This window comes from Pan troglodytes, chromosome 1 (genome assembly GCF_028858775.2).
Source record: "Pan troglodytes isolate AG18354 chromosome 1, NHGRI_mPanTro3-v2.0_pri, whole genome shotgun sequence".
Taxonomy (NCBI): domain Eukaryota; kingdom Metazoa; phylum Chordata; class Mammalia; order Primates; family Hominidae; genus Pan; species Pan troglodytes.
Window position 1 is genome coordinate 875,511 of NC_072398.2, and position 12,470 is coordinate 887,980.

Below are 12,470 nucleotides of genomic sequence, written 5' to 3' on the forward strand. Positions count from 1 at the left end.
GTGAATGGGAGTTCACTCATGATTTGGCTCTCTGTTTGTCTGTTGTTGGTGTATAAGAATGCTTGTGATTTTTGTACATTGATTTTGTATCCTGAGACTTTGCTGAAGTTGCTTATCAGCTTAAGGAGATTTTGCGCTGAGACGATGGGGTTTTCTAGATAAACAATCATGTCGTCTGCAAACAGGGACAATTTGACTTCCTCTTTTCCTAATTGAATACCCTTTATTTCCTTCTCCTGCCTGATTGCCCTGGCCAGAACTTCCAACACTATGTTGAATAGGAGCGGTGAGAGAGGGCATCCCTGTCTTGTGCCAGTTTTCAAAGGGAATGCTTCCAGTTTTTGCCCATTCAGTATGATATTGGCTGTGGGTTTGTCATAGATAGCTCTTATTATTTTGAAATATGTCCCATCAATACCTAATTTATTGAGAGTTTTTAGCATGAAGGGTTGTTGAGTTTTGTCAAAGGCTTTTTCTGCATCTATTGAGATAATCATGTGGTTTTTGTCTTTGGCTCTGTTTATATGCTGGATTACATTTATTGATTTGCGTATGTTGAACCAGCCTTGCATCCCAGGGATGAAGCCCACTTTATCATGGTGGATAAGCTTTTTGATGTGCTGCTGGATTCGGTTTGCCAGTATTTTATTGAGGATTTTTGCATCAATGTTCATCAAGGATATTGGTCTAAAATTCTCTTTTTTGGTTGTGTCTCTGCCAGGCTTTGGTATCAGAATGATGCTGGCCTCATAAAATGAGTTTGGATTATTTAATGGGGTTTTGCTTGTTGACTTAAGTTCCGTATAGAATCTGGATGTTAGACCTTTGCTGGATGCACGTTTTGCTAATATCTTCTCCCATTCTGTAGATTGTCTGTTTACTCTGCTGATAATTTCTGTTGCTGTGAAGAAGCTCTTTAATTAGGTCTAGCTTGTCAATTTTTGTTGCAAATGTTTTTGGGAAATTAGCCAAAAATTATTTGCCAAACCTGATATCAAGAACGGCATTTCCTAAGTTTTCTTCTAGGATTTTCTTACTTTTAAGTCTTTAATCCATCTCGAGTTAATTTCTGTACATGCTGAAAGGTAGCTCTCTCTGCTGTGGCCTCTGCCTGAGGGAGGGCTGTAGCCCGAAACATCTAACAAAAGAAATGCAGGCGAGGTGCTAGTAATTGGAGGGGCCTCCTCCAAGGCTCAGGAGTCGTCCTGGTAAGGAGTCATCTCTCTCAACCCCCACCGGACAGCGTGCCTGCGAATGCCAGGAAACACGAAAGAGCCAAGTGGCCAATCAAGAGCCTCTCTACGGGCATTACTCTTAGGCGCCATCTACTGGATTACAGCCCAAACTTCAACACCAAAAATTAAGTTAAAACTAATATGTCCAAAATATTGTTTCAACAGGCAAGCAACCTTAAAAATTAATAATGATATACTTTACATTTTATGTATAAACTTTTTAAAATCAAGCGTTTATTTTACATTTTCAGCTCATAATTCAGACACTAATTTTTTTTCAAAAATACTTGGTCTGCATTTAAATTTAATAAAATTTACAGTTCAAAAATTAGATTCACATATACGCAATGTCCCAAACATACTCAAAACATTTTTCTTCACTAAATTGAGTAAGCAATATAACTTCTTTCAAGTCGGTATTATTAACATCAAATTCAAAAATTTAACATATAAACTAAAAAGTAACTTTAAATTCATCAATATCAAAATTGTTTTGAAATGTTTCTTGTAGATTTTGCAATTTACATAATTGCATATTGAAATTACTTTTTTCTGCATATTATGTGTAAAATCATAAAATGTACAAAATCATTATCGATTCGTATCATAAAATGTTTCCATTTCAAGCTCAATTTTCATACTTCTCTTAGTAGATCACAGATAAGTCTTTCTTTTCTGGTTGTTCTAAATTTACCTGTTTCACATGAGGTGTGATGTTGCTGACAAAATGTAAATCACACTTCTATTTGTTATCATGATTATTGAAATGCTTGCTATATATTTTGATTAAAGAAGATCCGGAGTGGGAGTGAAAGTACAGTAAATCTTTGTAAAACTCGGGGCTGGGCGCTGTGGCTGATGCATGTAATCCAGGCACTTTGGGAGGCCAAGGCAGGCGGATCACGAGGTCAAGAGATTGAGACCATCCTGGCCAACATGGTGAAATCCCATCTCTACTAAAAATACAAAAATTAGCCAGGTGTGGTAGCATGCGCCTGTAGTCCTGGCTACTCAGGAGGCTGAGGCAGGAGAATCACTTGGACCCAGGACGTGGAGGTTGCGGTGAGCCAAGATCCCACCATTGCACTCCAGCCTGGTGACAGAGCAAGACTCCGTCTCAAAAAAAAACTTTGTAAAACTCTTTCTGGCTCAACCAGTGAACACTGACTGGCAAAGATATGTCATTAAATTCACTGTTTTGTATTATAAAATTTAATTAATTGAATTAATAAAATTGAATTCATTGGTGAAGAATCAGCATTTACAAGTATAAATTGAATAAATTGAGCAACTGTACCCACGACACATATATTCTGCTTCCAAAAACTGAGCATAAACATTTCCAGCGTGTATCATAAAGTGGAATGAAACACATAGGGACATAGTATTATCTTCTTTTAAAATCCCAATAAATCTAAATTTTTGACTTGACATAGCTAGGGCGACATTTGCTATGATAAAAACTACTTTTTATATTTAACAGAAATTATTTATTTATTTATTTACTGAGATAGAGTTTTGCTCTTGTTGCCCAGGCTGGAGTGCAATGGCATGATCTCGGCTCACAGCAACCTCCACTTCCCAAGTTCAAGCGATTCTCCTGCCTCAGCCTCGCGAGTAGCTGGGATTACAGGCATGGGCCACCACACCCGGCTGATTTTGTATTTTTTTAGTCGAGATGAAATTTCTCCACGTTGGTCAGGCTGGCCTTGAACTCCCAACCTCAGATAATCTGCCCGCCTCGGCCTCCCAAAGTGCTGGGATTACAGGCATGAGCCACTGCACCCGGCCCAGAAATTATTTTTTTAAGGATAAAATTAGCCTTTTTTTTAATTTTTAAAATTTGCTAGCACATTTTTAAATTAGAAAACATTTGATTATACTATACTTAAAAATAAGCATGTCAATCTAAATAATAATTATGAATATTACTGTGGTGAGTACAAAAATTTCAATTGAATCAATCCGTCGGTGCTTACGAAGCAAAATATTAAGCAACAGTGTTAGTCCCTTCTTGCCCAGGGTGTATATAGAAATGTCGTCTGGGATGGAGGTCCTGGAATAAGGGCCTCACAGCTTTGACGAGTGCAATTTCTTGCTGTGGCTAAACTGGTATCCAAGATGCGAGACAAAGTCCTCTCCACTCTTTCTTCTCCTCTTCTCAAGTGGAAGAACTCTTTTGGAGCCATGAGCTGTGCAGCCTGAGGTTAGGCAAGGGTGATGCCAGCACAACCTTAGTTGCCCCAGCTGGTGTCTCTGTAGTTCACGTGCCCCCCGCACAGTCCACTATCTCGGGGCCCAATTCAGCACTAGGACTCACCTAAGAGTTGCAATACTTATGGCATAGACCGCCTTTTAAGTTTACTTAGAGCCTCAGCGCATTTTAGTCCTCAGTGTCAAGGTTTGTGGGAACACAAGTTTTGACCACTGGGATCAGTAATTCCCCTCTGACAGGGGCTGGTTTAAATGCTCTGTCTGTGGCCAGGCATCAGCTGAATTTTATCTGGTTTTCCTTTCTGCTCTTACAGGACAGCACTGAGCTCAAAGCCTCACAATTGCTGTGTTCTTTCTCACCAGAGCCCAGAGACACTCTTAGCACACTGTTCCTTCTGTCAGTGGTGAGACAGGGGTAGCATTGTCTGTTCAAGTTGTTTTTTCTACCTCTTCACTGCCTCTTCAGTGATATAAAGTTAAAACCAGGTACTATGAAGGCTCACCTGATTTTTGGCTCTCATGAATGTGTTGTTCGTGTGTGGATTATTGTTAAATTGCTGTCCTTGCATGTGAACGATCAGTGGAGCCTTCTATTCCATCATCTTGCTCTGCCTTCAGATTCCGATGGTTAATATAAGGATTATAAGGAATAAAAGCAGACATGATACAGATGTTGACTGTGCAGCCCAAATAGATATTTTATGTGGACTCCTTAAAATATTTAATTTTATTAGCATAAAGATCACACACATATACACTTAAGTGTGTGTATGTTTATACGAGTTTCTAGGAAATATTTTATGCAGACATAAAACTTGATTGAAGAAAGTGTTGATACTAACTCCGCACTTTTAAATACTTGGGAGTCAAGTAAAGAAGAATCAGTATTAAAATAGTCATTCTTGGGTTTGAGGATGGGCAAATTAAAAACAAGTACTAATAGGTAAGTAATTTGTGAACAAAGAAGCATCTCTCCAAAAACAGAGGATCAACTCCAACCTTTGCTTTTTGATACAGCTAAGACCCTTCAGACTTATACCTGGCTTCAAAAGTAAGCATCCTAAAATCAAGTACCACCCATGTGTGACACCTAGTAATATAATTGTCATTCACAGGGATTAAACCACTTATACTAACATCCAAATCTAGCTTAGTATACAAACGATGTATATGTAATAATATACTGAATAGATAATTTTGAAAAGAAGTGGAAAATATTAATAGAAATTACCAGAAATAGAAATAGAATAATTTAAGAGATTCCAGTTTTTTTGAATGAGTGTTGACCACAGTAGGCACTCAAAAAGATTTTGATAAGGTCATATTAACTTTCTTTTCTTCAGTACCTTCTGTAGTGCCCTGAACACTTCTTTGTTGCGGAGGCTATAAATGAGAGGGTTCAGCATAGGGGTGAGAATAGTGTAGAAGGCCGACACCATCTTGTCCTGGTCTGGCGTATGTTTAGAAGCTGGTCTCATGTACATGAACATAGCAGCACCGTAGTAGAGTCCGACCACAGACAGGTGGGAGGAGCAGGTAGTGAAGGCCTTGCGACGACTTTCCCCAGAGCCCATGTGGATGACGGCTCGAAGGACATGGGAATAGGAAAGTATGATAACTGAAACTGGAAAGATTAGCATTACCACACAACAAATGACAAGTAGTCTTTCAAATGCAGATGTTTCTGTGCAGGATAGAGGTAAAAGGGCAGCAACATCACAGAAAAAATGATGAATTTCCAGAGAGCTGCAGTAAGAAAATGACAGGACAGCTGCAAGCACTATAATCCCATCAAGAGACCCCAAGGTCCAGGAAGCAACAGTCATGAAGACACAGAGTTTCGGATTCATGAGGATGGTGTACCGAAGAGGGTGACATATAGCCACATAGCGGTCATAAGCCATGACAGCCAACAAGAAACATTCAGCTCCAAGCATGGATACATAGAAGAATATCTGAGTTCCACAACCTGCCAGAGAGATAGATTTCTTCCCAGACAAGTAGCTGAAGATCATCTTGGGTAGAGTGGTGCAGATGAGCATGAGGTCCATAAGGGACAGTTGACTGAGGAGGAAGTACATGGGGGTGTGGAGCTGTTTCTCTATGTAGATGAGGAGAACCATGGAAATATTTTCCATCAATGCCAGTGAGAAGATGCCCAGGACCAGAGAAAAAAGGAAGGTATGGGTGGGGCTGTGATTGAAGATTCCCAGCAGGATGAAGATGGAGTTGAAGGTCTGGTTTTTCCACACCATCCTGGATAATTTGCCTTATCTGAGAATTCCGAAGAAGGTACAAGCTTATTTATCAATTCAGTTTTCAAATACATACTGTGACATACTCTACTGGGCAGTTTATATGCATGCATAAGGCCTTCTCACCAACCTTCAGTTACCTTCCTTTAGTCATGGTAAATTGTGTGGATTAGTCCATTGCTTTTACAATTATTTCCTCATCCAACTTTCACAGAGTATACATGGAGTACATTTGGACATTTACTTTACAGACAAGAATGCTGAAGTGTATAAGAGCTTCCCTACTTACCCACATGTACAGTCAATAGAAAACCTAGGAGAAAAATCATTGTATGCCTTTATTGCTAAATTTTAGGATCATACCTCATAAAAGAAAATTCCTTACAGAATTTTTTCTCCTTCTGTCCTAATATTTCTCCAGGTTAGTAGTCTCGTTGACAACAGAATTCCTGTTCGCATGTTTTTTTTCCCTACCATCCTACCTGCAACCCAGTGAAGGATTATATGAGATCAATGACATTACTCCTTGGGGACACCTGTACACTTCAATTCAGAGAAGGGTATAGTACTCTATGTTTTAACTTTTCTATCTCAGACCAAGTCGTGAAGTCTTGTCTTATTTAATCAAAACACCCATTAAAATATTTTTCTAAGGAAGAATAAATCGTCCACTTATCTTCTGAGGATAATTTTTTTCCTTCCAATTCTGTGTGGAAAAGAAGCTGCATTTTTTGTTTGTTTATTTGATTGTTTTGTTTCTATTTTTAATTTTATTAAGTTGATACATTAAAGTTGTAAATATCTATGGGGGCACATTTTGACATTTCAAAACATATATTTTGCATAATGATCAAATCAGGGTATTTAGTGTGACCATCACCTCATGCATTTATCATTTTTTTGTAGTGAGGACATTCAAAAACCTTTGTATTTTTGAAAAAATTGATTTCTTCTTTTTACAATAAAGTGTTATAAATCAAATCAGATAAACATCTAGGGACAAAAGAAAACCCTTCTGTGGTCTTTAACAGCTTCACTGCAATGTGCTACCTTGGAGACTTACGGGGCGTGTTCTACCACAGTGAGCAAAGGCTCAACTGTATGAAACGTGGCTCATCTTGTGCCGGTTTTCAGAGGGAATGCTTCCAGGTTTTGCTCATTCAGTGTGATATTGGCTATGAGTTTGTCATAAATAGCTCTTATTAATTTGATGTATGTTCCATCAATACCTAGTTTATTGAGAGTTTTTTTGTTTTGTTTTGTTTTGTTTTTGGGGGGGACAGAGTCTCGCTCTGTTGTCAGGCTGGAGTGCAATGGCGCAATCTTGGCCCAATGCAAACTCTGCCTCCTGGTTTCAAGCAATTTTCCCACCTCAGCCTCCCAAGTAGCTGAGATTACAGGTGCCTGCCACTACACCTGGCTAATTTTTGTATTTTAGTAGAGATAGGGTTACACCATGTTGGTCAGGCTCGTCTCAAACTCCTGACCTCAGGTGATCCACCCACCTCAGCCTCCCAAAGTGCTGGGATTACACGCATGAGCCACCGTGCCTGGCTATTGAGAGTTTTTAACACGAAGCGATGTTGGATTTTATCTAAGGCCTTTTCTGTGTCTATTGAGATAATCATGTGGTTGTTGTCATTGGTTGTTTATGTGATGAATTATGTTTATTGTTTATTGTATGTTGAACCAGGGATGAAGCTGACTTGATCGTGGTAGATAATATTTTTGATGTGCTGCTGGATTTGGTTTGCTAGTATTTTACTGAGAATTTTTGCCTCGATATTTACCAGGGATATTGGCCTGAAGTGTTCCCTTTTTGTTGTGTCTCTGCCAGGTTTTGGTATCAGGATGATGCTGGCCTCATAAATGAGTTAGGAAGAAGTCCCCCTTTTTCAATTGTTTGGAATAGTTTCAGAAGAATGGTACCAGCTCCTCTTTGTACCTCTGATAGAATCAGGTTGTGAATCCATCTGGTCCTGGGCATTTTTTGGTTGGTAGGCCATTTAGTACTGCCTCAATTTCAGAACTTGTTACTGATCTATTCAAGGATTCAATTTCTTCCTGATTTAGTCTTAGGAGGGTGTATGTGTCCATGAATTTATCCATTTTTTCTAGATTTTCTAGTTTTTTGTGTAGAGGTGTTAATAGTATTCTCAGATGGTAGTTTGTATTTCTATGGGGTCAGTGGTGATATCCCCTTTATCATTTTTTATTGGGTTTATCTGATTATTCTCTCTTTCTTCTTTATTAGCCTAGCCAGCAGTCTATTTTATTTTATTTTATTTTTCAAAAAATCAACTCTTGGATTCATTAATTTTTTTCAAGCCTTTTTTTTGTGTCTCTATCTCCTTCAGTTTCACTCTGATCTTAGTTATTTCTTGTCTTCTGCTAGCCTTTGGATTTGTTTGCTCATGCTTCCCTAGTTCTTTTAGTTGTGATGTTAGGGTGTCAATTTGAGATCTTTCTTACTTTCTGATGTGGGCATTTAGTGCTCTAAGTTTCCCTCCTAACACTGCTTTAGCTGCATCCCAGAGATTCTGATACATTGTCTCTTTGTTCTCATTGGTTTCAAAGAACTCCTTGATTTCTGTCTCAATTTAATTATTTATCCAGGAGTCATTTGGGAGCAGGTTGTTCAATTTCTATGTAGTTGTGTGGTTTTGAGTGAGTTTCTTGGTCTTGAGTTCTAATTTGATTATGCTTTGGTCTGAGAGACTGTTTGGTATGATTTCAGCTCTTTTGCATTTGTTGAGGAGTGCTTTATTACCAATTATGTAATCTATTTTAGAGTAAGTGCTATGTGGGTGCTATGTGGCACTGATAAAAATGTATATTATGTTACTTTGTACTGGAGAGTTCTGTAGATACCCTCTCTCACCACTCCTATTCAACATAGTATTGGAAGTTATGGTCGGGGCATTAAGGCAAGAGAGAAACAAAGGGTATTCAAATAGGAAGAGAGGAAGTCAAATTGTCTCTGTTTGCAGATGACAATCCTATGCCTAGAAAACCCCATTGTCTCAGCCCAAAAGTTCTTTAAGCTGACAAGCAACTTCAACAACGTCTCAGGATACAAAATCAATGTCCAAAAATTACAAGCATTCCTATGCACCAACAATAGAGAAGCAGAGAGCCAACTCATGAATGAACTTCCATTTACAATTGCTACAAAGAGAATAAAATACCTAGGAATACAGCTAACAAGGGATGTGAAGGGCCCCTTCAAAGAGAACTGCAAACCACTGCTCAAGGAAATAAGAGAAGACACTAACAAATGGAAAAATATTCCATGCTAATGGATGGGAAGAATCAATATCATGAAAATGGCTATACTGCTCAATGTATGCCCTTTAATGCTATTCCCATCAAACTACCATGGACGTTTTTCACAGAATTAGATAAACTACTTTAAAAGTCCTATGGAACCAAAAAGAAGCCCATGTAGCCAAGTCAATCCTAAACAAAAAGAACAAAGCTGGAGGCATCACACTACTCGACGTCAAACTTTACTACAAGGCTACAGTAATCAAAACAGCATGGTACTGGTACCAAAACAGACACATAGACCAATAGAACAGAATAGAGATCTCAGAAATAAGACCTGACATCTACAACCATCTGATCTTTGACAAACCTGACAAAAACAAGCAATGGGGAAAGGAGTCCCTATTTAGTAAATGGTGCTGGGAAAACTGGCTAGCCATATGTAGAAAACTGAAACTGGACCTTTGTCTTACACCTTATACAGAAATAAGCTCAAGGTGGATTAAAGACTTAAATGTAAAATTCCAAACCATAAAAACCCTAGAAGAAAATCTAGGCAATACGATTCAGGAAATAGGCATGGGCAAAGGTTTTATCATAAAATCACCTAAAGCAATTGCAATAAGAGCTAAAATTGAAAAATAGAATCTAATTAAACTAAAGGGCTTCTGCACAGCAAAATAAACTATCACCAGAGCAAACAGGCAACCTATAGAATGGGAGAAAAATTTTGGAATCTACCCATATGATAAAGGTCTAATATCCAGGATTTACAAGGAACTTACATTTATAAGAAAAAACAACCCCATCGAAAAGTAGGCAAAGGACATGAACAGACACTTCTCAAAGAAGACATATATGTGCCCAACATACCTATTAAAAAAAAAAAGGCTCAACATCACTGATCATTAGAGAAATGCACATCAAAACCACAATGAGATACCATCTCATAAAGAAAATGTGGCACATATACAACATGGAAAACTATGCAGCCATAAAAAGGAAGGACATCATGTCCTTTGCAGGGACATGAATGAAGGTGTTTCAGTTTTCTAAGAATAATTCATCAGGGCAAACAGGCAACCTATAGAATGGGAACTGAAAACAAAACACTGCATGTTCTCACTCATAGGTGGGAACTGAACAGTTGAAACACATGGACACAGCGGTGGGGGAACAACACGCCCTGGGGCCTGTTAAGGGGGTTGAGGGGACAGAGAGCATCAGGACTAATACTTAATGCATGTGAGGCTTAATACCTAGGTGATGGGTTGATAGGTGCAGCAAACCACCATGGCACACATTTACCTATGTAACGAACCTGCATGTTCTGCACATGTATCCTGGAACCTATAATAAAATACAAATTAAAAAAAAAAAAAGAAATATTTGACTCAGCCCAGTTCAAGATGGGCAGAACTCAGGATGTAGTTGTGTGGAGCAGGGAGCACTACAAGAAATGCATCTGGAGAAATATAAAGAATCAGAGTATTTAAATACATTTCAATTTTGTTTCTAATTAAGCAAATATCAAAGAGGAAATTTATGTTGTGGACTAAAGATGTGAAGTGAAGTAAAATGATTTTGCATTGAGAAAATATCTTGGACATTGCACATTTGATGCTTTGAACAGGTTAAATCTGCGAGCCTGAAGATCATGGAGCAAACACCTTCTTTATCCAAGGGAGCCAGGGTAAAACTCCAGGCAATAACAGTGGAAGAAGAAGATGGTGGAAATAAAATCAACCATCAGGTCTTCGTAAAAAGCTCTCAATTATTATCTCTAGCCCCTCCCCCGCCTTTTTTTCAAACATGGCTCTAAAACATCATATTGTAAAACAGTACCCTGGAGTCCCAAATTAATTATATCCCAAATAAAACTCAATCCAAAGCTAGTCCTGCTGTTATTTCTGCCTGATATACATAACTGCCACCAAATTTTTTTTGAATTTCCAGATTTCAAAGCTTGAAATGATGAAATGTCTTTGTTGTTATTTCCTACTACTATTTTTCAAAATGTATTTAGCTGTATAGAAACATCAATATTTTTGCATACTCATATAATTTTTTTTGATACTGACTATTTTCTGAAGATTATTTACCATTGTGAGTGTTTATCCTTGGTGTTTATTTTTTATTCCATTAAGAAATACTAAGCAGGTAGTAGTTTTCAAATTTATTCTGTGGAATTCAATGAAATTATAAAGAAATCCAATTATCTCCTCTTTTTTCTTGGACGTATCCATGACTCATCCCATAAGTAGACATATAGCAAGCTTTCCTACTTCATATCAGCAAGCTATATATTCAAATTTGTACATCAAACCAAGTATTATACACCCTTAAGGCCAGAGCAGATTCTGTTACATCTTAATGGTATGTGGCATATGCCTATCACAACACTTTATTTATAAAGTGAAAACTAGTTTGAAATCCTTTTGCTGCTAACACCTTCCCCAGGAAATGTTCTGTTTATATCTTGGTACTCTAAATGAACTTCTGCTGATTATAATTAATGGTAAAATCCCTTTTAAAGCAGGAAAACTAAATAACAGAGACCCCTTTACTTATGTTCATGACACACAAAAAGTAATATGGCTTTATTTTATCTTAACTAAATTAAACTGTTATGTCAATATTCCAAAATAAAATTTACATTATCCATTGTAATGTTTAGAAATAGAAGAATGTGATAAATAACAAGATATAGCAAATGTTGAACTAGAGAATAACTCCTCAGCTGGTGACACATTCATTCATTTGTATGATTACTATGTTCTAGGTACTCCTTTTATTTTAATCCTGCATAGATGTAGAGGGAATCCAAATTTCCTACAAGAATATATAAAAATATTGATGCCTCTCTAAATGAATACAAAATCTAGCCTCATTTTGAAGGTATCAACATAAAGAAGGAGCAGTACCTTTCTTTGCTCTTCCATTTTAAGAATAGAATTGCGTTACAATGTCACATGAAATTGTAAAATCCTCACATTGCTAGAACTATTTTGATTCTTCCATATGATTTTATGTCAATTATTAATGAAAAATGGAGAAGAATGAGGAAAATGATAGAAGGCACTTGACTAAGTGAGAGGAAGAATTAAGTGTCTGGAAGAGAGGTGAAGGCATATGAGGAAAATAAGTGCTAAAATTAGAGCTAAAATAGAAATAAAAAGAAAACAAAATAATATTAAGAGGGCCTGAAGTGATAAGAAATTTTGGAATATTAATGGCGATCAGAGAAGGAGAAACAACATAAACTATGAAGAGATGTAAGTGGGCACAAAGTCTTTGGAAAGAAGCTCAACCCCACTGACTCCAGCTTTTCCCTAGACCTTGTGATTTTTACCAACCTGAAGATTTCCAACCACGTATTGTAGCATATTCAATGTGTCCAGATTTCAAGAATGTCTCACACACTGTGGAATTTAACTAAATCAGATTTTATTAAATTTTTCTTTACTTCGTCTTTATAACATTGATTGTCAGAATTTTA

The 12,470-nt window shown here is 37.5% G+C and overlaps 1 protein-coding gene across 1 annotated transcript; it reads right to left on the bottom strand.

Moving 5' to 3' along the window:
- Positions 1-1,495: 1,495 nt before the first annotated feature.
- Positions 1,496-11,692, bottom strand: OR2M4 (olfactory receptor family 2 subfamily M member 4). Its single transcript, XM_054675197.1, has one exon. It carries the CDS (start codon positions 5,702-5,704, stop codon positions 4,769-4,771), a length of 936 nt encoding a protein of 311 aa, XP_054531172.1. The 5' UTR covers positions 5,705-11,692; the 3' UTR covers positions 1,496-4,768.
- Between the last annotated feature and the right edge of the window lie 778 nt (positions 11,693-12,470).